Source organism: Perissodus microlepis, chromosome 16 (assembly GCF_051167445.1).
Source record: "Perissodus microlepis isolate ML-2025 ecotype Zambia chromosome 16, ASM5116744v1, whole genome shotgun sequence".
Lineage (NCBI taxonomy): Eukaryota > Metazoa > Chordata > Actinopteri > Cichliformes > Cichlidae > Perissodus > Perissodus microlepis.
The window spans coordinates 28,549,938-28,573,285 of NC_140476.1; the positions used below are offsets into that span (position 1 = coordinate 28,549,938).

Consider the following 23,348-nt stretch of genomic DNA (forward strand, 5'->3'; position numbering starts at 1 on the left):
AAGGAATTATAAGCCTAGTTAATTTCCTGCTATTAAAGTAGATATCGCTGAAAATGGGTACATATGAAAACCAAATAAAATTTTGAAGCAGTAATAACTAACAAGTTCATGTTCAACTCATTGTAGGGTGTCTTCTTCTCTTGTGTTAATGTTTATTAGAGTTATTACCAACCACTGGGGGTTGGTAATAACTCTTATCGGCATGTGGTGGTTTTCAGATAGAATGCAACTTTTTAGGCACTTATGCATTGGCTTAATTTTTTCAACCCAGAAGCTACATCCATGTTTAATGTTGCCTTACAAAAATGGCTGTTGGGAAAAAAATTTAAAAGTAGCTTAAAAATCAGGCAGCACACGAGATTGAACTTGTGTGCATAAACCCGTGCACACCAAAACATGTCTGTCTTCCTAGTGTTAGTTATATGTAGACATACAACATGATGTAAAACTATTGCAAGGCAGATTAAATTTATTATGACTCTTATAATAAAATGTATAAAGAGGCTACATTTGGCTCCTCCCTGTCACAGGAGGTCACCTCAGTGGGTTGCACCGCATGTTTGATTTAGCAGAGTTTTACACTGACTTTACTTACTGACGCAACCCCCAAAGAGGATTTGTAATTGTACTACTTTAATTGCAAAAAGAGAAAATTAGAGTAAAAAATAAATCACTTTCACTCATTACTTTGACTATTGAAAGGCCACAACATCGTCATTCACTGGCATTCCTGCAACACTACACCACTTTCCCCCCACACTCTCACCACAACCACCCACCCGTTCTGCAGGTGTGCTTCTGTGCTCACAGCTGGGTCTGTGTCCTTTAGATGACCATATTAAGGATATCCCATCTCACTGACATCAAACAGACATTACTTTACTGCTGCCTGCAGAGTTACTTCCACATATTCTGGCCTTATTAAGTGAACCCAGTATTGAATATGAGACTCCAATGCTGCAACAGTATGTGTGACAGAAACAAAAGCAAAATAAAGGCCCTGTGCAATTTAGAATGGAAACAAAAGCAGTCTTCTTTCTGTTCTATTCAAATATGATGTAAAATGTGTAGGATAGTTTATTAGAATGTCAACTGACCGCAGATGAAAGTAAACGCCTGCTGCTGGAAAAAGGTCTTTTCAGTAGATGTTGTCGTCTCAGTTGCTGCTGAGCTGAATCACAACATCCACAGTGGCATTTTCAGCTTTCAGCATTTGCTTGTATTCAGTTATTTCAGCAGCAGAATAACCTTAGTTTCCTTTTATCTCTTTGATTGGCAAGCTGAGAAAAGAACAAGCGCTGCAGCGAGGGCTTCTGAGCCTTCATCTGTCAAACTAGCAGCAGAACTTGTGTAATCTCCAAACGAACACATGTCCATTTCTTTGCATCAGTCTGTAGAAATTAGACACCAGTCATGATAATAGAAATTTAGACTGTGTCCTATGCCCTGCAAGGTTTTCTCCCTAGACATATCGGTATTTCTCTCAAACTGCAGCACAGTTTGAAGGGAGGTTTTGCATATATTAAGATTTCTGTATTCTCCAAAAATCTGCTCAGCTCTGTGGCCGTCATTTAGCAATCATGTCTCTCCCAGTATCCAACATTCTGCATTTGTTTGGTTGTTGGCAGTTGTTTTATGCTTGTCTTTGTCAGGTGTTTGAGTCGAACATTTAGCCGGGCAAATGAATGAAGTGTATATGTTTAAAGTGAACCCTTTCTCTCACACTCTCTAGGTTTTCAAACTGAAGGCAGTCCAGCTAGCTGAGAAGCTGCTTCCTGCCTTCAACACCCCCACTGGTATCCCCTGGGCCATGGTCAACCTTAAGAGGTTAGTGACACTACCACTAAAAACCATCCCATCATCTGTTAGGTTCTCTTAAATGCTGAAATGAGTATAAAATAAATTCCACACAATCAGAAATGCCAGTTTTCTTTTGAGACTACACGAGATTTAACAGATTTCACCAGAATACTAATGAAGAGTTTACAGATATCAGTTTGCTTTACTTAACAACTACAGTTGTGGTTGGAAGTTTACATCCACTCATGAGTACGAATGTCATGGTCATTTTGGTGTTTTATTGATTACTTTGAAGTGTTCTTTTTCTAGGGCAGCATACATCTCTAATGACTTTAAAAAACAAGAATAAAGCACATAAATTTGAATTTGTTTTGGATTATCTCTAATTGACACAGTTACATACATATAACCTCACTAATATTTGGTTAAAAACCACTCTGGAAGTTGAATCTTGACCAGATAGCCATCAACAAGTTTGTGGCATAATTCTGTCTGGATATTTGACACTCTTCTTGGCAGAATGGGTAGAGTTCAATGGTTGGTGTCTTGGCACTGACCTGTCATTTAAGCGTAGTCCAAAAATTTTCAATATGGTTGAGTTTGGGGCTTTAGAAACACCACTCCAGAAGCTTGATGGAGGGATTTCTAAACAACTACAGACACTGAGCATCAGTTCAAACAACTAAGTACGTGTTACTTAGATGTGTCACCACTCTGTCTGAAAGAAGAGCCAGACTTTCACCCTCAGATCAGAGGAAATTAGTTAAGATGTTCAAGGAACAACCTAGAAGCCATGAAGACTCAAGCCTGTCATGACCTGGTACACCAACGTCATAGTTCAGAGGGAAGCCAGTTTATCACCTTCAACTGAGAGGGTGTTCTGATAGGACAATAATCCCAAACAAGCATTAGCACGCACTGGTTCTGGAATGGATAAAGCAGGCTAATAGTAAACTTCTCGCCTTCCCTATTGAGCACCCAATTGAACACTTAAAATCCAGGGAAACCATTTAATTTAATCTTATGTTTTATTGATATCTTTTTCTCTTTGTAAGGTGACCTTGGATTTTAGAAAGGTGCCCTCAAATAAAATGTATTTTCATTATCATTATAATTATTATTATTATTATTATTATTATTATTATTATTATTAATTTAAACCTTGCTAAATTGATAAATAACTCTCAATACATTGCATTTTTGATTCCTGAAAGTAGCCACCCTTTGCTTTGTTGACAGCGCTGCAAACCCTTGGCCTTCTCTCAGTGAGCTTCATGATGTAGCCACCTGAAATGGTTTATACATAATGGTTATACACTAGACTTTTTAGTCTCCCTGCCTCTCAGTTTAGGTCAGCTTTGCTGTGATTTATAGTTCCTTGCAGACAGAAGGTTTGACCAGCAGGTAGACTGTGCTCACAGCCAGAGCTGTGTGTCTATGTTAACTGTATTAGCAATATCCCCTGTGAGCGATATCATACAGATGTAAGAGTAGAAAAAATACCGTCTGACACTGAGTATTTAGTGCAGTGTTTTATCGTACCAACATACACATTTTTAAGGTGCTGTTGAATCCACTGAAAGAGTTAATAAAAGGTAGAAACACATTCACAGTTTTGCTGCTTGGACCTCACAAGTAAAATCATTGCTTTTAACGTATTTAAAAGTTGGCTTTGACTTTTTTTTTTTTTTTTAAGGTCTTCCAAAATCAGAAAGGGTGTGTGTGTGCGTGTGTGTGTGTGTGTGTGTGTGTGTGCGTCTCAATAAAGCCAAGTCCAAGTCTTGAGGGAAATTTTTGGAAGTTGTGCAAATTAGTTTTATAAAAAGCTGCAAAAAATCCAGAACCAGTGTTAAATTCAACTTTTAGAAACATGTAGCCATCCTGTTTGTAATGCAGGTTCTAACAGTGCTCTGCTTGCCTGATGTATAATGTTACTCTAACATTCATCTCTTTCTGTTCTTGTTAGTGTTTCTATTCTCATTTTCTTTCCTCCTCCCTTTCATTTCACCCATGCACAGAATGAGAAACTTTGTGCAGTTTTATGCCTCATGTGTACTCTCTCTCCTGTCCTAGCCTGCCCTCTCTATTATCAGTTTATATTTTCTTATTCAGCATGAAACAATGAAATCAAATTACATCATTGCTGGTCGCTACATATAGTTATTGTGTGTGTGTGTGTGTGTGTGTGTGTGTACGTGTACACAGATCACCATCCATAGCTACACAGTCACACGCACCACAAATACTCTTGGGAACAACTGTACACAGAGGAATTTAAACCAGAAAAAACAATAAGTGACAAACCTGTTTATATAAGGTGCTTTACACACAAACACACAAGTCACAGCCTATTAATGTTGCATCCTGTCATGTAAAGCTGAAGCATTCCCATCCACCTCCTGCGTCACATGACTGAGAAAAGATGATGTTTTACTGGTTGCAACTCTTACTTCAGAGCACATCAACAGCCTGAAGCTCTGCTGTGTTTCTCTAGACCAAAAGATATTTAAATTGATTATATACCATATTAGCACATTTATATGGTTGTTATGAAGATGAAAAATTTAAAACATGGCATTAAAAAAGTTTATTTCTTTTGCATTCCTGTTAAATTTTTTATTAGGTTCCTATTAAACCTGACGCAGGTCCTTAAAAAAGTCTGAAATACACCTGCATTTAAAAGACTTAAAATAGTATTAAACTTTCTTAAATTTAGTTTGCATGGTTTCTAATTTTAAGTAAAAGTGCAACATGACTGATTAACACTTTAGTTTAACAGTGACAAAAGTAATTTAACCTTGTAGCTTTTAAATAGGTTGCAACGTAATAAAATTGAAAATGAAAATGTGTTTTTTCTGGCATGTTGTATCTTTAAACCCTTCTTTACTTCAGTGTAACCGCATCAGTAATTTCCATGAACCATGTGCTCTTCCTGTCTTATGGAGTGCAGCTAGCGAGAGCTCCAAGGATGAGTGGAGTCATTTGCTAACGTTTATTGCAGCTGCTGGTATTATGCATGCCTTCACAGTCTGGTTGTGCTTGACTGTGTTTTTGCCTCAAGTAGTAAAATAAGTTGTTTTCACCTTTAGAAGAAACTGTTTTCTTACGTATTATGTTGGAGGTAGTTTAAGTAGATTCCTTTTTAAATACTAAATCCTTAACAGAGGCTGAAATGTGGCTCTTGCTCTCACATGTTCCTGGGAGATTCGTCTTGTGTGCACAGCGTGGAATTAAAATGTGTGGCATTTATCTGTGATATCACAACATGATACTTTTATATCATGTTTAATTTAATCTGGTGTTGCCATTGATGATATGATGTGGTGCAGTCCTGGTCATGACAAATGTGTTTATTGTCTTTTTTTCCGCATTGTTAAAGGCAACAGTAGGGAAATGGTTAGCATATGTCTTGGTTATGCAAATTCCTTGATAGATCCAAGATAAGAAACATTAGAGGAAACCATGATGATTATAAGAATGAAGGCCTGGCTAGCCTTGTTGGGCTCTGATAATGTGAATAAGGCAGATATCTGAAAATCCTTGCCCTAAAAACTGACACGTAAATCCTTATTCAAACTGTCCATCCATCATTGGTTTAAGTTGAAACCCAATTAGCCTACACAGAAATATTACAGTGAGCCAATAAAAATCTTTATCACTTATTTAACTTCCCTCTATGTTCTGATATTTTTCTGTCTTTTGCCACCATGACCAAGTCTCATTTCTTTGTTCGTGTTTGTTCTTGTTTTCTTCAGTGGGGTCGGCCGTAACTGGGGTTGGGCGTCAGCAGGCAGTAGCATCCTGGCTGAGTTTGGGACCCTCCACATGGAGTTTGTTCACCTCACCTACCTGACAGGAAACCCAGCCTACTATCAGAAGGTAATGGTATGAATGTACACTGTATGTCCTAATTTTCATGCTGGCGTGCTGATTTGTTATTTAACTGCGGATAACGGTCTAAAAACAGTTTTTTGAGAAAAAAAATATAGCCTTTTATCTTAAATAAGAGAAACCACATTCAAAATAGAAGTGCTGAAATATTTAGATTAAAAAGGAGAAAATTTCCTGTTTGGATTAAAACCGACTGGTGTTCCTCTCAGGTGATGCACATCCGAAAGCTACTAGCCAAAATGGACCGACCCAACGGGCTCTACCCAAACTACCTGAACCCCCGGACGGGCCGCTGGGGCCAGCGTAAGTACATGTATTTGTGTTGACATTATCGCATAGCTCCAGGGCTCTCATTAAAGCATTTTAGTTGTTAGCATTAATTTATGACTTTTTTGATGTTTTACTTTTTCATGATTAGACATTAGCTTAAATCCGGTATTTGCTGAACTGTTCATACATTTCAGTGTTCCATTTATTGGGGTGAAATGGCTTTTCCAGTGTTGTAATGAAGCATTTCTTTTAAGCGTTAAATATGATTTAATGCTCGAGTTCCTGCATTGCTGCATTTGGGAAGTGTCGATGTTCTTGTGAGCTTGAAATGATCATGGAATCAGGAGAGCAATGAAGAGAATGAGAACAGATTATCACTAAGTGAAGGAAAGATGAAAAGCATAATGGATCTTGTTTAATGAGAACAAATTGAATGGAGTAGAAGAAAATGGAAGAAGGGGAATGTAGTATTCCCAGTATATCGATTACACTTGGCAGTCAGCCAGCAGAAATGAAGAACTCTTGAAGTAAAGTTAGGCATGCAGTGGCAAACTATTCTTTCTCTGAAAGCAGTCATTTCTTTAATTATATCTCTGCTGAAAAAATGATCTGCAGAGACAACAAGCATTAGTCAGGGGTACATCAAGTTTTGAATTATACATTGTAAAACACAAATAATAATAGAAAGAATGATTGCTGTTGTATTGAGGCAATGTAAATGCTAACTCAAATGTGGGGTTGGACACAAAGTGAGTCACTGGACCGTTTTCTGTTGCTTTTTTTCTTTATATAAGCAAGCAGTAAGGAGAAGTGTTTTTTAGCTGGACAGAAGGCCAACAGAGTGTTGTATTAAATGAAACTATTGTCTTGTTACAATCAGTAACTCTGCAGATTGTAAATGTAATGCTGGTTAAAACACACACACACACACACACACACACACACACACACACACACACACACACACACACACTCCTTTTAATATCTTAGTGAGGACATCTCATTGACATAACGCTTTCCCTAGCCGCTTACCCTAACCATCAAAAATGAATGCCTAATCCTAATCCTCAGCCTAAACCTAACTATAACCGAACTTTAACCCTGACACTAAAACAACATTTGGTCCCCACAAGTATAGTAGTGTGCAAATTTTCTGCCCTCACAAAGATGTCTAAACATACAGCCCTGAATGTATGCACGTTGACCCCTAACAGTACTTAAGAGTATTTCAGTTTATTGTCCAATCTTTCATAGGGGCTACTAAATATTTCTCTTTGTTTATTTATCTGTTCATTCATTTTTTTAAGCATGTCTTTCACATCAGAGACTTAGATGCTAGTTGACTGATATGTAGTTATATATGGGTCTGGTGTTTGTTATCTAGGAATTCCAACAGAATATTAAAGCATTGTGGTTTTTAAAATATACCCTTTCAGTGTGCACACTTTTTTTTATGGAGCACCATAGTTTTTGCCTATGACAATCTGCTTGGGGTTTGCTCTTTAGTTCAGTGAGAGGAAATGAAAAGATGAAATCTGTTTCAAATTGAATATATAGTGTTTGAGTTTTTTTGTCCTAGGTATAGTTGCCATGGTAAGAGAGTGCCATATTCAGCCTGTTCAGTTTTACAGCACCCAAAGTAAGATGGAGAAACTGGGAAAAAAAGAGAAACAGATGAGGTGATGGTCCCACTCTTAAGTCTCCATTTTATTAGTTTTACTTGACAAAACAAATGAAGAGCACTCAGGGACAGATAGATAAATGGAGATGCTCATTAATGGATGGATAGGTGGCTTGGCAGTCAGACTGATGCACTTCTAAGTGCACAGACTATGAGCCAAAAGCAGGGAGAAATAAATGGTTTGAAGATGGAGGGTGGGCAGATTGATTGATGGATGAACGAATGCATTAACAGATGGATAGTCAACTGGCAAGCTGGAGGACTAGGCAGGTGATGATGGATGCTTTATGTTTGCTTCTGTGCATGCATGAGTCAGGAAATGAGCCTGTCTTTACCTTCCTGCGAAATAAAATGTTTAAAACAACAACTTTTTCTGCGCATGTGTATTTCTGTGCCTTCAGTGTAGATCAGTCTGCATATATGAGCAGAGTTTGTTTCCTGCTCACACTTGCATGCTGCTCCTTGAGTGTCTGCATCGTGATTTTTATGGCCAGGCCACATTAATTTGCTGCTATTTGACCTTGTTGCCTTAGCAGTGTTATTGATTATAGGGAGTTATGTGAGAGCAGTGTAATTAATATTAAACTTCAGGTAGATCAAAGTAGTTTTGAGCAGCAACATCCTTGAATGGTGATTTTTTTTTTTTGTTGCAAAGTAATAATAATAATAATAGTAGTAATAATGATGATGATGAAACATTTTATTTATAGGCGCTTTTAAGACCATCAAGGTCACCTTACAATAGTACAAACAGCAGCAATAATACAATATAATAAAATATAGGAAAATAAAATTTAAAAAGAAGTGAGTGATTTCACTGTATTTTCACTTCAGTCATCATTTTCCATGAAGCTATAAAATGTTGCTGTCCAGTCATCTATAGCAGGAATTTGAAACCTTTTGGGACTGAGGAGCACTTGCAGGAAAGAAAACTTTCCAACGACCTCCTCATAATCCTAACAGGGATTTAGCTGGCTGCGGCTTAGTGTCACTTCACAATGTAACTGAAATATTTTCATGTCTCACCTGATATCTAGCTGGCTAATAAGCCACGCTATGTAACAGCAGGCTCAGCGAACCGTGAGGGGAAGTGAGCAAAGTCGTTATAACATGACATAATGTGTTGCCATCATACCAGGGTTTCTATTGGCCCAGACAATGTGTAGGAGGGACTGATAGACAAACTAAGCATATTTTATTGGTCTAAGCAGTTTTCTAATTGTATCAATGCTAATCCAATTTCCCCTCGTGGGACAATTAAGTATTGAATTAATTAAATGCACTTTAAACTGCACAGTTCAGTTTTATGATTTATAGCATATTATTGGCGAGGCTTAGCTATGGCTCAGAAACTCTTAAACATAATCGATCTTTAATGATCACTGTTACAATAAAATTACTGTCACTTTCAAACTTTGGAAGCAAACACTTATTGTTTATTAAATGTGTATTTATTGATAGGTACAACACAGGCGAATTTTGCCTCTAGTTAATTAAGTTAAACTGATTATTATCCAGTCTTCTGTTTTGGAGCGAGTGTGTAACTCTTTTCTTTACAGCAGTGTTTTTTTTTTTTTTTAAACCTATTGAATTATGTTTAAGGTTAAATTAAAGTAAATTGCCATAAAGTTAAATATGGTTGTTCTTTGTGTAATTTAGATGACCTGTAAGATAAACAGAACACGGAGACAGAAATTGTCAAATAGAGACGAGATACATTTGTTTAAATTCATTACGAGGATGAGCTTTTCAGAACAGAGAGGCAGTGAGGCTGTCTCTCTCTCTTTAGTACCATATCAGCAAACAAACCTAACAGAGACCATGAGTTAAATCTGTGCAGCTGCAGGGTTTTCTTACCGTATTATCTTCTGTGACAAGTAGACAACCACTATTTGGAGGCTCTGTTATCTTCCTAAAAAGCTTAATTGGTTTGTACTTATTTCAGGGTGAAACTAACTGTAACAGACAGGATGAAAAACACCTTTCTTTTCTGTGATGGGGGTTTATTTGCAATAACTCTGTGTTTGAATTATGAATACTGCCAATGTTGGTATTGGATGAGACCGTTTGAAGATTGGAAGCGTGTGTTGACAGCATGTGCAGCGTTGCCCCGTGTATGTTAATGTGTAGGTGTGTAGACAGTAGTTAAGCCAGACTAATGAGGAATGAGTCTGAGCTCCCCTTTCTTAATGAGATCCAGCTGTGACTGACAGTGTTATTACCACACACTGTTCTGTCTTAGCGTAACACAGTGCTACCTATCTACACACAGCACCCACTCCCTCTTTGGAACCTCGCAGTGACTCTTCTTTGCTCCTGTGTTATACAGTTCTTGTCTTTCATCTCTAGATTTTCATGTATCAGAGTTAAATATAGCCCAAACAGAATAGTGTTCTATATAGGTTCAGTATCTACAGGCTGTACACACTGCTACAGGTAAAAGTTTATTATTCAGTCCTTACTCTTTTCTCCCAAAGGATGGAGTGTAGGCAAGAAACAACCTGAAGATTAAGAGAACTGCCTTTACACCTATAAAGATTTTTTTTTTTACCAACAGTATCGGTGTCTTTCTGCAGCTTGATAAAAGTTTTAAAATTCTTTTATTACTTATTTTGGCTGGCATTTTGCCAGACTACTCTTTATTCGGAGCTCTTTATGAATTGTTTTTTTTTTAAAGTTATTATTTATGCAGTGTACAGCAGCTTGGATAAAGCAGCTATGTTGAATGCTTCTGCACTTGTTGCCAGTTTTTTTTGCAACTTTTCTGGCTCGTGTACAAGAAAATAACATTCCCGTTCTCATTGATGTCATCTTGAATTGACATCGAGTCACTGAAAGAAGCCCAATTATGTTTTGTAATTTTTTTTCCTTTCTCCTCCTTTCAATAAGACTAAATGTTGATGAGTGAAAACATTTTATTCTTTGCCCAAATGGTTATTCATTGAATTTTTTAGGAAAACCGCCACCTCGATTTTGACTAATATATTCTTTATTTGATCGAAATAGTCTAGTCTATGAACAGGTTACTGTGTCACCTTAATGTCTCTGTTACGTGAAAATGTATACACACAATATAATGCTGGAAAACCTGTTTGGGATCATCCAGTTGTGTGGGTCCATCTCCATTGTTTCTGATGCTGTCACTACTGCTTAAAGAACTTGGAGCTGAGTGTATATCATGTAAACTGTGGTGTCGAGTCCAACAGTGTTCTAATGGAACATTGCCGACTAGTTTGTGAACTGCATTTCTTTGAAGTCCATAACGTGGCCACAATTTATCCATCATTTTCGGTATAACTCGACCATATTCTATATACAGTTCATGTACAATTACAAAGAATTCCAGGGTGTACTGTGGTGTAATTTAAATCTGGCTCACAATTATAGACACAACCTGACATAACAAATCGATATACTTTACTTCACCTTCTTAAAAACACAGAGGAGTCTCTCACGATGCTGAATGGGGGGTGTACCTCTGTGCTGCTTTGCAGGAGTAGCACGTGGAGTGGGTCAAAAACTCGCTCCAGTGGGAAGTTTGTGGTAAATCTGTAACACAGGTGTCCTAAGGTGAGCTAAGGAGGACAGAACCCTCTGGGGAGGAGAAGGGTAAACACTTGCTTGGTCTTGATTTTCAGACTGTGAGAGGTTTCTTCCTGTTAAAAGGGAGTTTTTCCTTCCCACTCTCGCCAAGTGCTTGCTCAAAGAGGGGGCTATTTGATTGTTGGGGTTTTCTGTATTATTGTAGGGTCTGCCTGACAATATAAACCACCTTGAGGGGACTGTTATGATTTGGCGCTCCATAATTTAAAAAAAATTAATTGAATTAAATTGAAATGGTAAAGAAGGCTTTAAAGGATGCTAAATTAAAGAGTGCACTAACAGCCTGCACGATAAGTGAGCACTCTGTGTTCAATAAAGTCTTGAAAAGTACAACAGTTTACAGACAACAGTGTGTAATTGTGAAATAAATAATGATCAGTCACTCTGTATGAGAAATTAGTACAGAAATCCTGGTGATCCTAAAGAGTTCCCACTTTTCATTTTGCTGTATATGCAAAGACAGTTGTTTGATATATTGTTATTGCAGTTTTTAAAAACAATCTCTGCTGGTTCGGGTCCTTCACATAAAATCATTATACTGTCTCTTTTGATAAGATGCAAAGATGTTGTGTTTTCCCAGCAGCCTGTGTCCTTGACCTCTGCTTTGAAACAGAACGTGTGTGAAGCTTTGTGAAGGCGTCTTTTTACACATGCGTCTTTGTCTGTGTGTTTGAAGCTGCCACCTCAGCAGACCCTGCCTTTGATTGGCAGGTGCTCTCTGCATGACCCAGATGCTTTGATTGACAGAAAATAATGGAGACAGGAGCTTAGGGAGTATATGTGGGTGGATGCTAAGTTAAAAGTGTGAGAGGTGACAGTAAAACAGAGTATGAGTAAAGAGTTGTAATAAAACTACCAAAACAGAAAACGACTGATAGAGCTTGGCATGTTTTCATTTGTACAACCCTTTTCCAAGAAATTTAATTTCATAATAAATGTTATTTTTGTTTTTTTCCCTTGAAAGTAGATAAGTAGATGGTAATTTATTTGATACCATACCTCAGGGTCAAGGTCAAGTTTTCTGAAAATATAAAGTTATGGATTAACTTGCTTAATCTCTCCACAGAGCTGCTTGATTCAGCTGATTGTTGTGTTTGTAGCATGTCAAATATGTGTTACCAACAAGGAAATGGAAATGCATCTGGTGAAGAAACTATGCAACATCACCAAAACCTGCAATCTGCAAATATTTAATATCGAATGATATATCAGTCGGGTTCTAATTACAGCAGATGAAAAGGTTTGGCTCATCATTCACCAAACTTCCGAACAGCTCAGCTCTTTATTTAGAGTCTTAAAAACAAAAAAATGTAAGAAAAACAATGGTTGATCCTAGGACAGTGAGACAGATGTTTTCATGAAGATATCGCATGTCAATTATCTCAAACGCACACACAGTGAGTTAAATGGATTGACCTTGGCACACACGGTATGTTTCTGGGTGGTAGTGCCCAGTTTTGTTTGGGGGTTTTTTTTCAGACAGCCTAACCCTCCAAATATCAAAGTAATTCAAATAGTCACAAAATTTAAAAAGTGGAAAACGTCATAATTAGACAATAATTATTTAGTGATTAATAATTAGCAGTGAAATAGCAGTTAATTGAGAAGTCCTATATTTGCAGAATCTGGCAATTTCCATCATTTGTCCACATAGTTTGTTAAAGCTATCAGTAGTTTAGGATTCATCAATAACCAATTTTTTTAAAAAGGGGGTCTTTGCATTAAAAAAGAAAAGAGAGGACTTGTTTCAACCATCTCAAATGCCTCTTTTCTAAGCAAAATACCACAAATACATCGATCGTTTACTGTATCTGAGGTTCATTTTCCTAAAGGTCAGACATGCTGTTTGTTATGCCCCCAAACATGAACGCTAGAACATAAAGTGGACTTGCTTGTAATGTGAGTCCACTTTGTTTCCCCTGGCTCCAGTCTCCATTTTGCACCCTGTCATGTACGTTAGAGTGCCCAGACTCTTTGGGGGATCAGAGTAGTTGTCATCTAACACTCCAAATGATCCTCCACGCTCTGACTACCTCACTGTGCTCATTTTTAAGTAGTTTCATACACAGGCTCTCAGCTGTTTGCTGTCATTTCTGTGTAAATACTGACTCAAGTACACACGTGTGAAATCCAGACAAAAACTCATGCGTCAGCCCACACTGGCCTCGGCAATGTCTTCAAGGTTGTTTGTGAGATTTGCGCACTCTTTGGGACTAAAGATGAATAATTCATTGCTTAGATTGCTTTTTCATCTTCCTTGTTCCCCGTCTTTTGTGCATCCCTCCATTTACCTGCGGGCATGTTAATCACATAAAGAAAAGAATCTCCTTGATGATGAGACAAAAAGCATCTGCTCAAATATCAGCTATGATTACACAGAGCTGAAGGATGAAGAATATTCTAGTTTTTCCCCGAGTGAAGGCAGAGCTGAATAAACATTTCATCTGTGCAAAAGTGGTTGAGGCACCAATTCATTTGCAGTATTATCATTCACAAATGTAGAAAAGTAGAAAATGTAGAAAAGGTCAGTATATATGGGATAATTTACAGTCATTCAAGCCCTGTGGGGTTTTTTTTGTAATATTTTGTGGGTCAGTAAAATTGCCTCTGAAACTGACCAAAGTGCCATCAGAGTGGGTCCTGAGTGCTCTCAGGGGGTTATTTTCTTATTGCGATCCCAGACTGCCACATTCTGGCATCCTATTTTCATTTTGTGGTGTCCTGCAAATTAGGGCAGACATGAAAGCTGTGTAAACTTTGACGAGGACGATTGGGTACACTGAAATGTGAGCACACACATCAGGGAGAGGGTAAACAAAATGGGACAAGAGAGGAAGCACACTGCTGATATATTGTGGATGTAGAGAAGAAAAATGCCCAAGCTTTTGATTAAAAAAAATGCTTTTGATGCCATATGCTACACTCTGCCAAGGACTTTGAGGCAAAGTCAAAAAATAAATAATTCACTTTGGCTTTCTCATTTGTTTGGCTCTTGCTGGTTTTCCTCTTTCGCTCACGCGGTGACACTTGGAGCTTTCTTTGTGTCTCTCTCTCTGCAGATCACACGTCTGTTGGAGGACTCGGGGACAGTTTTTATGAGTACCTGCTGAAGGCTTGGCTCATGTCAGACAAGACTGACACAGAGGCTCGCAAGACCTACGATGACGCCATCGAGGTACAGCGTAGTGACTTATGCTGCAAAGTTAAAATACAGATTGTTTTCTTTTATGAAGAATCTTATACTACATGCAGATGAGTCAGAGCTGTAACTGGAAATGTCAGCAGTTATTCTTTTTTAATAACCACAGAGTCCCCGCTGACCAGCTTCAGTATCCACCTTTGCAAAGGGAAGACATTGCTTTGTTTTCAAGTAAACTAGGAGTGGATTTAGTAGAAAGCAGATGTTAATGAAGCTGTCTACTCATCATTAAGAGTGTCAGAGACTGAGCAGAGCAGATGCTGCGGAGCAAAGGGTGAAGGATGTGGCTGGATTTCAAATGTGACTGTCACTGCTATGTTTAGCTTTCTTCTGTTTGACCCTCCACACCCTGAAGCAGTTGCCCTCAGTGTCAATGCCCCATTCAAACGGTGTAACCTTTTTCTGTCCACATACCAGTATTAATATTGTCATTCCTGTTTCCCACCTTATCTTGTTAAATACACTCATACACAGGCATGTTGTTACTGAAAACAAACTGCTATATTCTACTTTTCTGGGTCTTCATCTTCTCTGAAATGTTGACACTTCCCATTAGAGCCTTTGCCGTTTCCACAATTGCACGCTCTCTCTTCCTGTAGGCCATCGAGCGCCACCTCGTACGCAAATCCAACGGTGGCCTAACATTCATTGGCGAGTGGAAGAATGGCCACTTGGAGAGGAAGATGGGCCACCTGGCCTGCTTCGCCGGAGGCATGTTTGCACTGGGCGCCGATGGCTCACCTGACGACAAGGCCGGACACTATTTGCAGCTAGGAGCTGAGATCGCGCACACCTGCCACGAATCCTATGACAGGACAGGTGAGGAAGCAGTGGAGTGCTGCATACACAAACACAATATACACAAACACAATATACACAAGCAAACAGGCTAGAGAAAAGTGATCACTGTGACTGTTAAAGGGTCTTTTTTTTTAATGACTTTCTAATATCCTAAACATTTACATGTTGGTGTGGATCAGATGCTGACAGGTAGTGTTAAATAGTCTTAACTATATACGTTAGGAAAATGTTGAATAGGTGTCGTTATCCTCTACAGTAGATGTCAGAGGACACAGTCAGTTTCCCTCTTAGCACAGCTAAGCTAGCATCACTGTCACTTGTCTCAAAGCTCCAGTTCTCCTGTAAACTCAGGCTAGCAGCATTAGCATTCAGGTCACCTACTGGAGGCAGGACTATAGCTCGGAAAATCACCCACTCCTGCTAGCAGATTGACAATTTCCATTTGACTTGATCCAATCGTTATTTATGGTTTAAGCAACTAATTTACAAATCATTTAAAATATTTTACATACGTACTGTATTTTAAGATCCAGTTACTCAAATATTTTATATACACTGATACATTTTACACATAAAAAATAAATCTTATCAGCAGGCCCTGAGATTGCCCATGCAGTAAATCCATCTATAAAATCCTCCCAGTGACTCAACCAACAATTAATTCTGCTTGTCCTAATTGGAAACTGTGCAGTTAGTAAAGTACCTGTTTTTCATCTCTTTTTTTATTATTAATGCTTTATTTATTGCCATTTCCTGCAAGCATAAAAAATATACTATTTACTTGACAGAGAGGAGAGGAGGGACTACCATGGCAACAAATGAAGATGGAGAAAGAGACAAATAAAGAATAGAAAGGGAGAGAGTCAGAATTTGATAGCTGTGATCAGGCTGTCTAAAGTTGGCCTGTTTCTTAATAAGCAGCCATTAATGGGAGCTATTAAATGTGTGCGTCAACACATATGTATGCATGTCAGTGTGTTTAATCCTTTCAGGGACAGTCCTGTCACTGTTTTGTCAGCCTCTGTAATTTTCCACTCAGGCTCTTAATGCCTATCACACTTCATTGGCAGAAAGCAGTGGTTGTAAAAATAAGAAAAGCCTGTAAAATCAGTGGGTTGGGATGCTTTTTATTGCTTACACACAGACACTATTTCATATTAAGACAAGCATGGAGCAAAAGATAATCTTTATCTCCTCTCTGTTCTTTTCAACCATTAATTATTTGATCACTCTTTTCCTTCCTCTCTCTGTTCTATCACATCCTTGATTCATTCCACTATTTTCTGGCTTTTTCTTCTTGTGCTTTTGCCTCTTTTTCTCTTCCAATGTTACCTTTACTCCCTTCTCTTCTACCTCCTGGCCTTTCCTTTACATTTCACCTTTCTTTCTCTTTCTTAAGTGCTGAAGCTCGGCCCAGAGGCCTTCAAGTTCGACAGCGGCCTGGAGGCGGTGGCTGTTCGGCAGAATGAGAAGTACTACATCCTGCGGCCGGAGGTCATCGAGACCTACTGGTACATGTGGAGGTTCACCCATGACCCCAAGTACCGACAGTGGGGCTGGGAAGCAGTACAGGTAAAGAGATTAGACTTTGTATAAATCTTAGTCTTGATTATCATTTTGATTAGATTTTAATACCTGCAGGCAGTTTTTAAAGACTTACTGGAGAGGATGTGGAACAAAATGTTTTTGCATTTTTAAATTGAGTCTTATCCTTGAAACAGGAATACAGGGAGTGCAGAATTATTAGGCAAATGAGTATTTTGTCCACATCATCCTCTGCATGCATGTTGTCTTACTCCAAGCTGTATAGGCTCGAAAGCCTACTACCAATTAAGCATATTAGGTGATGTGCAACTCTGTAATGAGAAGGGGTGTGGTCTAATGACATCAACAACCTGTGCATAATTATTAGGCAACGTCCTTTCCTTTGGCAAAATGGGTCAAAAGAAGGACTTGACAGGCTCAGAAAAGTCAAAAATAGTGAGATATCTTGCAGAGGGATGCAGCAGTCTCAAAATTGCAAAGCTTCTGAAGCGTGATCATCGAACAATCAAGCGTTTCATTCAAAATAGTCAACAGGGTCGCAAGAAGCGTGTGGAAAAACCAAGGCGCAAAATAACTGCCCATGAACTGAGAAAAGTCAAGCGTGCAGCTGCCAAGATGCCACTTGCCACCAGTTTGGCCATATTTCAGAGCTGCAACATCACTGGAGTGCCCAAAAGCACAAGGTGTGCAATACTCAGAGACATGGCCAAGGTAAGAAAGGCTGAAAGACGACCACCACTGAACAAGACACACAAGCTGAAACGTCAAGACTGGGCCAAGAAATATCTCAAGACTGGTTTTTCTAAGGTTTTATGGACTGATGAAATGAGAGTGAGTCTTGATGGGCCAGATGGATGGGCCCGTGGCTGGATTGGTAAAGGGCAGAGAGCCCCAGTCCGACTCAGACGCCAGCAAGGTGGAGGTGGAGTACTGGTTTGGGCTGGTATCATCAAAGATGAGCTTGTGGGGCCTTTTCGGGTTGAGGATGGAGTCAAGCTCAACTCCCAGTCCTACTGCCAGTTTCTGGAAGACACCTTCTTCAAGCAGTGGTACAGGAAGAAGTCTGCATCCTTCAAGAAAAACATGATTTTCATGCAGGACAATGCTCCATCACACGCGTCCAAGTACTCCACAGCGTGGCTGGCAAGAAAGGGTATAAAAGAAGAAAAACTAATGACATGGCCTCCTTGTTCACCTGATCTGAACCCCATTGAGAACCTGTGGTCCATCATCAAATGTGAGATTTACAAGGAGGGAAAACAGTACACCTCTCTGAACAGTGTCTGGGAGGCTGTGGTTGCTGCTGTACGCAATGTTGATGGTGAACAGATCAAAACACTGACAGAATCCATGGATGGCAGGCTTTTGAGTGTCCTTGCAAAGAAAGGTGGCTATATTGGTCGCTGATTTGTTTTTGTTTTGTTTTTGAATGTCAGAAATGTATATTTGTGAATGTGGAGATGTTATAGTGGTTTCACTGGTAAAAATAAATAATTGAAATGGGTATATATTTGTTTTTTGTTAAGTTGCCTAATAATTATGCACAGTAATAGTCACCTGCACACACAGATATCCCCCTAAAATAGCTAAAACTAAAAACAAACTAAAAACTACTTCCAAAAACATTCAGCTTTGATATTAATGAGTTTTTTGGGTTCATTGAGAACATGGTTGTTGTTCAATAATAAAATTATTCCTCAAAAATACAACTTGCCTAATAATTCTGCACTCCCTGTACAGTGAAAACGTGGAGTCCACATAGACACACAAACGTGCAAACAATTAGAAATGCTGTCCCTCGGGATTCATGCACTTGTTATTAATTTGGGAAGAGTCCTTTGTTGTGCATAGCGTAGTTCCTAATAAAAGACAACGGAAGACAAAATGAAACTCATTTTTTCTGTATCTGTTTGACTATACCAAAGATTTATGCAGCTTTCTCTTCCCGTTCTCATCTCAGGGGGACTAAATATTTTTGTTTTGTCAGCGTTTATTTTGCTCATGTCTCTGATAAGCACAAGGTGTCCTTTGGCACTGGTGCCTCGCAGCACTGTTCACAGCTCTGTTGGATGCAGACAATTAACAGCCAACTTTTGAAAATTGCTTTCAAAGTTGGACAAGTGGAGGTTGAGTAACAGGTTTCCCCAGCCAGAGGACAGCTTGTCTCGTTAACTGTCTTATTTTGGAGCTGGAGCTGCTTTTCTTTTTCTTCTTTCTTCTTGTTTTTCATTTGCTCATTCATTACTGTCACCTTCTTTTTCTAGTTTAGTTCTCACTAATTTGGTGTCCTGGTCAGTAAGATTAGACTCTATTCTAGGCTTACTGATGACTCAAGCACTTTATCTGTCTCACATCTCTGGCCAATTTAGAATCACCACTTAACTGATCACGGACTGTGGAAGGTTAAGCAGTGCTAACGACTGCACCACTGTGCTGTTTATCTTTACAGGAGCATTTTGGGTCATTTATATAACATCAGTCTAATCAAAACTTATTTCCATGTCACTTTATTGACCTGCCATTGTCAGCCCTGTTTGTTGTGGAGACGGTGGTTACTGAACAGGCCAATCACAATAGTTGCTGCGTCGGCGCGATATGTAGTTACAGTTCAAGGGAGGTTACGTTGTAGGGTCTCAGATGGCTTGCGGTTGTGACATAGTTATGGTGTAGATTTCCCACTGAAGCAAAAATCCCCAGTCAGGATGAGTGTTGTTAAGCACAGTGCCATACTTAATGCTTTGCTAGCAACCGTAAATTCTGGTGAAACAAACTTGGTAAAAATAACTGGAAGTTACCAGAGAAGAGTCTGGTTTCTCCTTTCCTGGTGGACTCGCCAATAATGACGTCATGTGAAAGCTAATTGATGAAAATGAAAATGGACAAGAAAAGGAGGAGGTGGGAAGATGCAAGTTTACCAGCAACCGGTGTGAGAAGAACCGTGAGTGTCAGTGGTTAAAGCAGGTGACTGCAAATACTCATGAAGCAAACGGTACTGTTTATCAAAGATGTTTCAAAGTTAGTTTTTAGTTAGGTTTGTTGAATTTTTTAACGTTATTAACCAGATCTTTAATCTCAAGTAAATGCTCCATTTTTCTCCAACTGTCTAGCTGTTCATTATGAACTAACAGTACTCCCATTGCAGGGGGGTTTTTTCTCTCCAGTTTTCTTTCTTTACTTAAATATTCTTTGCTTTGCGTCCATTAGAAAGTAAATAGCACATTGAAACAGTAAACAGAGCTTGTTTTTTGCAGTAGAAACCATATTTAATATCGACTTTTGAGTCAGAAGGTCAGACTGTGCTTTACTATTAGTAGTAATTTGCCTCTCATCTAAAAGCAGGTAACCGACGGAATAAATGCGTCTTTTCAAACATTTTCACCATGCCTGTGCTTTTAACAGAGCATCATCAGCAACCTATGGTAGACTGTTCTTTTAAGCTTTAAATATGTGAAATGAAAGCAGTGCAGGCGTCACCAAACTTCAAAGAGCACAATGAAGGGATTTAAATCGACATCTCGCAATTTTTGTACTGGTGGGATGTTTTGATGTGTTATTAGATCTTCTTCCTTTGGTGCTTCAATATGGAAATGGGAGAGAAATGAAAGTGTCTCTATACATTTCACCCCTCTGTTCCACTTCTTCTGACAGAGGATTAAAGAGTTCACCCGCTATACGGGACTCGGTGCGTCTTCTATGTATAAATCTCTATTGGCCTGCTTGTCATCTTCAGCTGCTGCTTTTTTCCCTCTTTACTTTTCTCTTTTGTCCTGCAAATCTTCTTGTCACCTTTTCTTTGTTTTTCTGAGTGGGAGGAATTGTGTTCGAGCTCATGTTTCAGACAAATCTATTAGCAGGTGTGTTTATGAAGTGTGATTGTATTCGGTGTGACTGACACTAAAGAGAGCTGGTGCTGAAAGGCTCATCTTTGCCTCTCTTTTAATAATTCATATACACCCTGCAATGCTAATAAATATGACAGCTTATTTACGTCGTACTGCCCTTGATCAAGAAGTTTTAGTGATTCAAATATCCTGAAGTTTCAGTTAAGTTTTTGGTAACAGGTAAATAAACAGTTTAAACATTGTTTTTTGTTAATTAGATTAATTGTTTTGATTCTGTCTTGTGGTTATGTCATATTTTAGATGAAAGGGGGGAAACTACAAACAAGCATGTAACAGCTTTCAGATATTGTGTAGCTTAAAAAGTAGTTGAGCTGAAGTGTTCCTTGCCAATGGCAGGCTGGCGATCAGTTGGGGTTAGATCTGGAAATTGTGAAGGCCAAAACATCATCATCCTCATCAAACCGCGACCCCCCCAAACTCTCTGGAGAAGACCATTGTTGTCCTGGATGAGACCACTCCCACAAGATGGAAATGTGTCATCTTAAGATAAAAGTGATCACTCTGAACAAACTTGTGTTGATTTGCTGTGACCCTTCCCACTAAAGGGTTAAGTGAGTGTCAGACATTAAGTGGGGAGAAACAGAACAACTGGGGGAACAACATTATTGCTCCTAATATGGTTTGTCTGAGAAGTGCACAGACCTGACAAAAACCAGTTATTTCCAAGGACAAACTATCCTATCTCAAGATGAGCTGTGCAAAATGTGCAGTGCAGTGGAGAATGCTTGAGCCTTTATGTAAGAAAGGCCACACAACCACTCCAAAAACACGTGGCCCAGTGTAGTAAAGCCAGGAAAGACTCAGCTGTACATCTACACTTAAAAGAGAAAGGACATGAAGGTACACTTCACATTTTAAACCAAGAAGACCGATGCTTTGACAGAGGGGTAAAGGAGACGTCTTTGTCCAGTGTAAACGACCATCAGTGAACAGTGTTGTGGTACCTATGACACCAATTAGCAGCCACTATTGCCCAGTCTTGTGACTCCTTCCAAAGCAATTGAACCTCCCTTTACACTTTGACCCATGTGACCTTACTGACTGACACGATGACAGCATATGTCACTGACTCTCAGGACTACCTCCAAGGTGACAACCCCACTTGGGATTAAAGACCTGGGATTGCCCATCAGCTGCCAGAACAGAAGAAGAGGTGAAACATCTTTTTGAATCTGAAAAAGAAGAAGAATCAAGTACTTAAGATTACCGTGACCTGGATGATTGAGAACCTGCACGGATAAGTGGACATGCCCTACAGCAAAAGAGAGCTGCCATCCCCTTTCTTTGTGTAGTGGTCAAGGTTTCACATTTTCTCTGTATGTGGAACAAAATGCTTTTACTGTGACCGATTTAAGTTTAATCATGAATGGTGATGTTTAGCAAGTGTTTTTAAACTATGTGGGCAGAAGAAAGAGGTTGACTTTCTGCATGAAGTTTTTATGCTCGAAATTGCTCATTTTTATACGGTGTTGTGTTTTATACATTGTTTTGGTTATCATATCTTTTGCCCTTAGAGGCATCAGAAGTGTAATGAACTCTAAATATTATACACAGGCATTAACTTAGGCAACCAGCGCACATAGTGAGAGAGTCCTCAGTTTCTTTTCTGTTTGCATACTGAAACTCTTCCACTCTGTGTCAGCCCCATTTGCTCAACCATACTTATCTGTTATTTCATGCTGCATGTTAATTGAGTATGTTAAATATGCACCTTCATAATAAACCTGAATCAATGCTTGTTAACAAAATACTGGAGTTTTCAGCACTACTTTCCACTCTCACTTTTCCTGTGTAAAAGCACCGCATACTTAACACCTGTCTGGAGTTTTTATGTAGGGTGGTTTAAGAGCCATCTTTTATATCTAGTTTCTTTTTCATTTCGTGCTGTCTTTTTGAGTTTCCGTTTCTTAGGCTACGTCCACACTAGCCCGGTCTGAAAACGCTCCGCGTCCACATTATCGTTTCAGTCGTTTTCACAGAGTTGTGCGTCCACATTGAAACGGCCGAAAACGCTTACATTCCAGTACTGCGAATGCGTGAAACGCAAGAAGATTCGGCCTGCCTCATTCCTGTCTGCCGTTTATTTACTTTCCGGCCCTTTGAAACGTTGCGGCAAAATGTCGAGGAAAAGCAGTTTTTTAAATGGACTAACAATGAGGTGGAGTTGTTGCTGCAAGTAACACAAAAGTACAAAGTTGCAAAAGCGAGTGAGAGTTAAAGAATTTGAAGAAAAGCTATCTGGAGCATGTACAGACTGATATTAATATCGCTTTCGAGAGTGTTTTCAAAATGCTGCGTTTTCCTTGAGTGTGGACGGGAGGCCAAAACGGAGAGAAAACGATGCGTTTTCAAACGAAAACACACTAGTGTGGACGTGGCCTTAATATTTACACGTTGCCTGTACTTAACCATGTCTATATCTTATTGCTTTTCTCACCTGTTTCTTTCTGACGTAACACCTCAGGCTTTCTCCTTCCTCATTCACCTTACTCTGTTCTTGTATTGCTCTCTTAACCCCAGCAACCACTCTTCACAAACACCTGTGTTCTTCTCTGCTTGTTGCCTTAAAGTTCAGCTCCTCCTTTCCTCTTGCTCTCAGTCTCTCTCTCACATGCACACACATAGACACACACACAGACACACACTTATACCCCAG

General features: G+C 39.1%; 1 protein-coding gene across 2 annotated transcripts in view; it reads left to right on the forward strand.

Moving 5' to 3' along the window:
* Nucleotides 1-23,348, forward strand: part of man1a2 (mannosidase, alpha, class 1A, member 2) — a 143,052-nt gene that overhangs the window by 110,000 nt on the left and 9,704 nt on the right. For both annotated transcript variants that reach the window (XM_084907950.1, XM_084907951.1), the window contains exons 7-12: nucleotides 1,733-1,827; nucleotides 5,556-5,679; nucleotides 5,901-5,994; nucleotides 14,305-14,420; nucleotides 15,044-15,263; nucleotides 16,645-16,817. In XM_084907950.1, coding sequence (XP_084764076.1) covers nucleotides 1,733-1,827; nucleotides 5,556-5,679; nucleotides 5,901-5,994; nucleotides 14,305-14,420; nucleotides 15,044-15,263; nucleotides 16,645-16,817 — 822 coding nt within the window. The remainder of the gene's footprint in view (nucleotides 1-1,732; nucleotides 1,828-5,555; nucleotides 5,680-5,900; nucleotides 5,995-14,304; nucleotides 14,421-15,043; nucleotides 15,264-16,644; nucleotides 16,818-23,348) is intronic.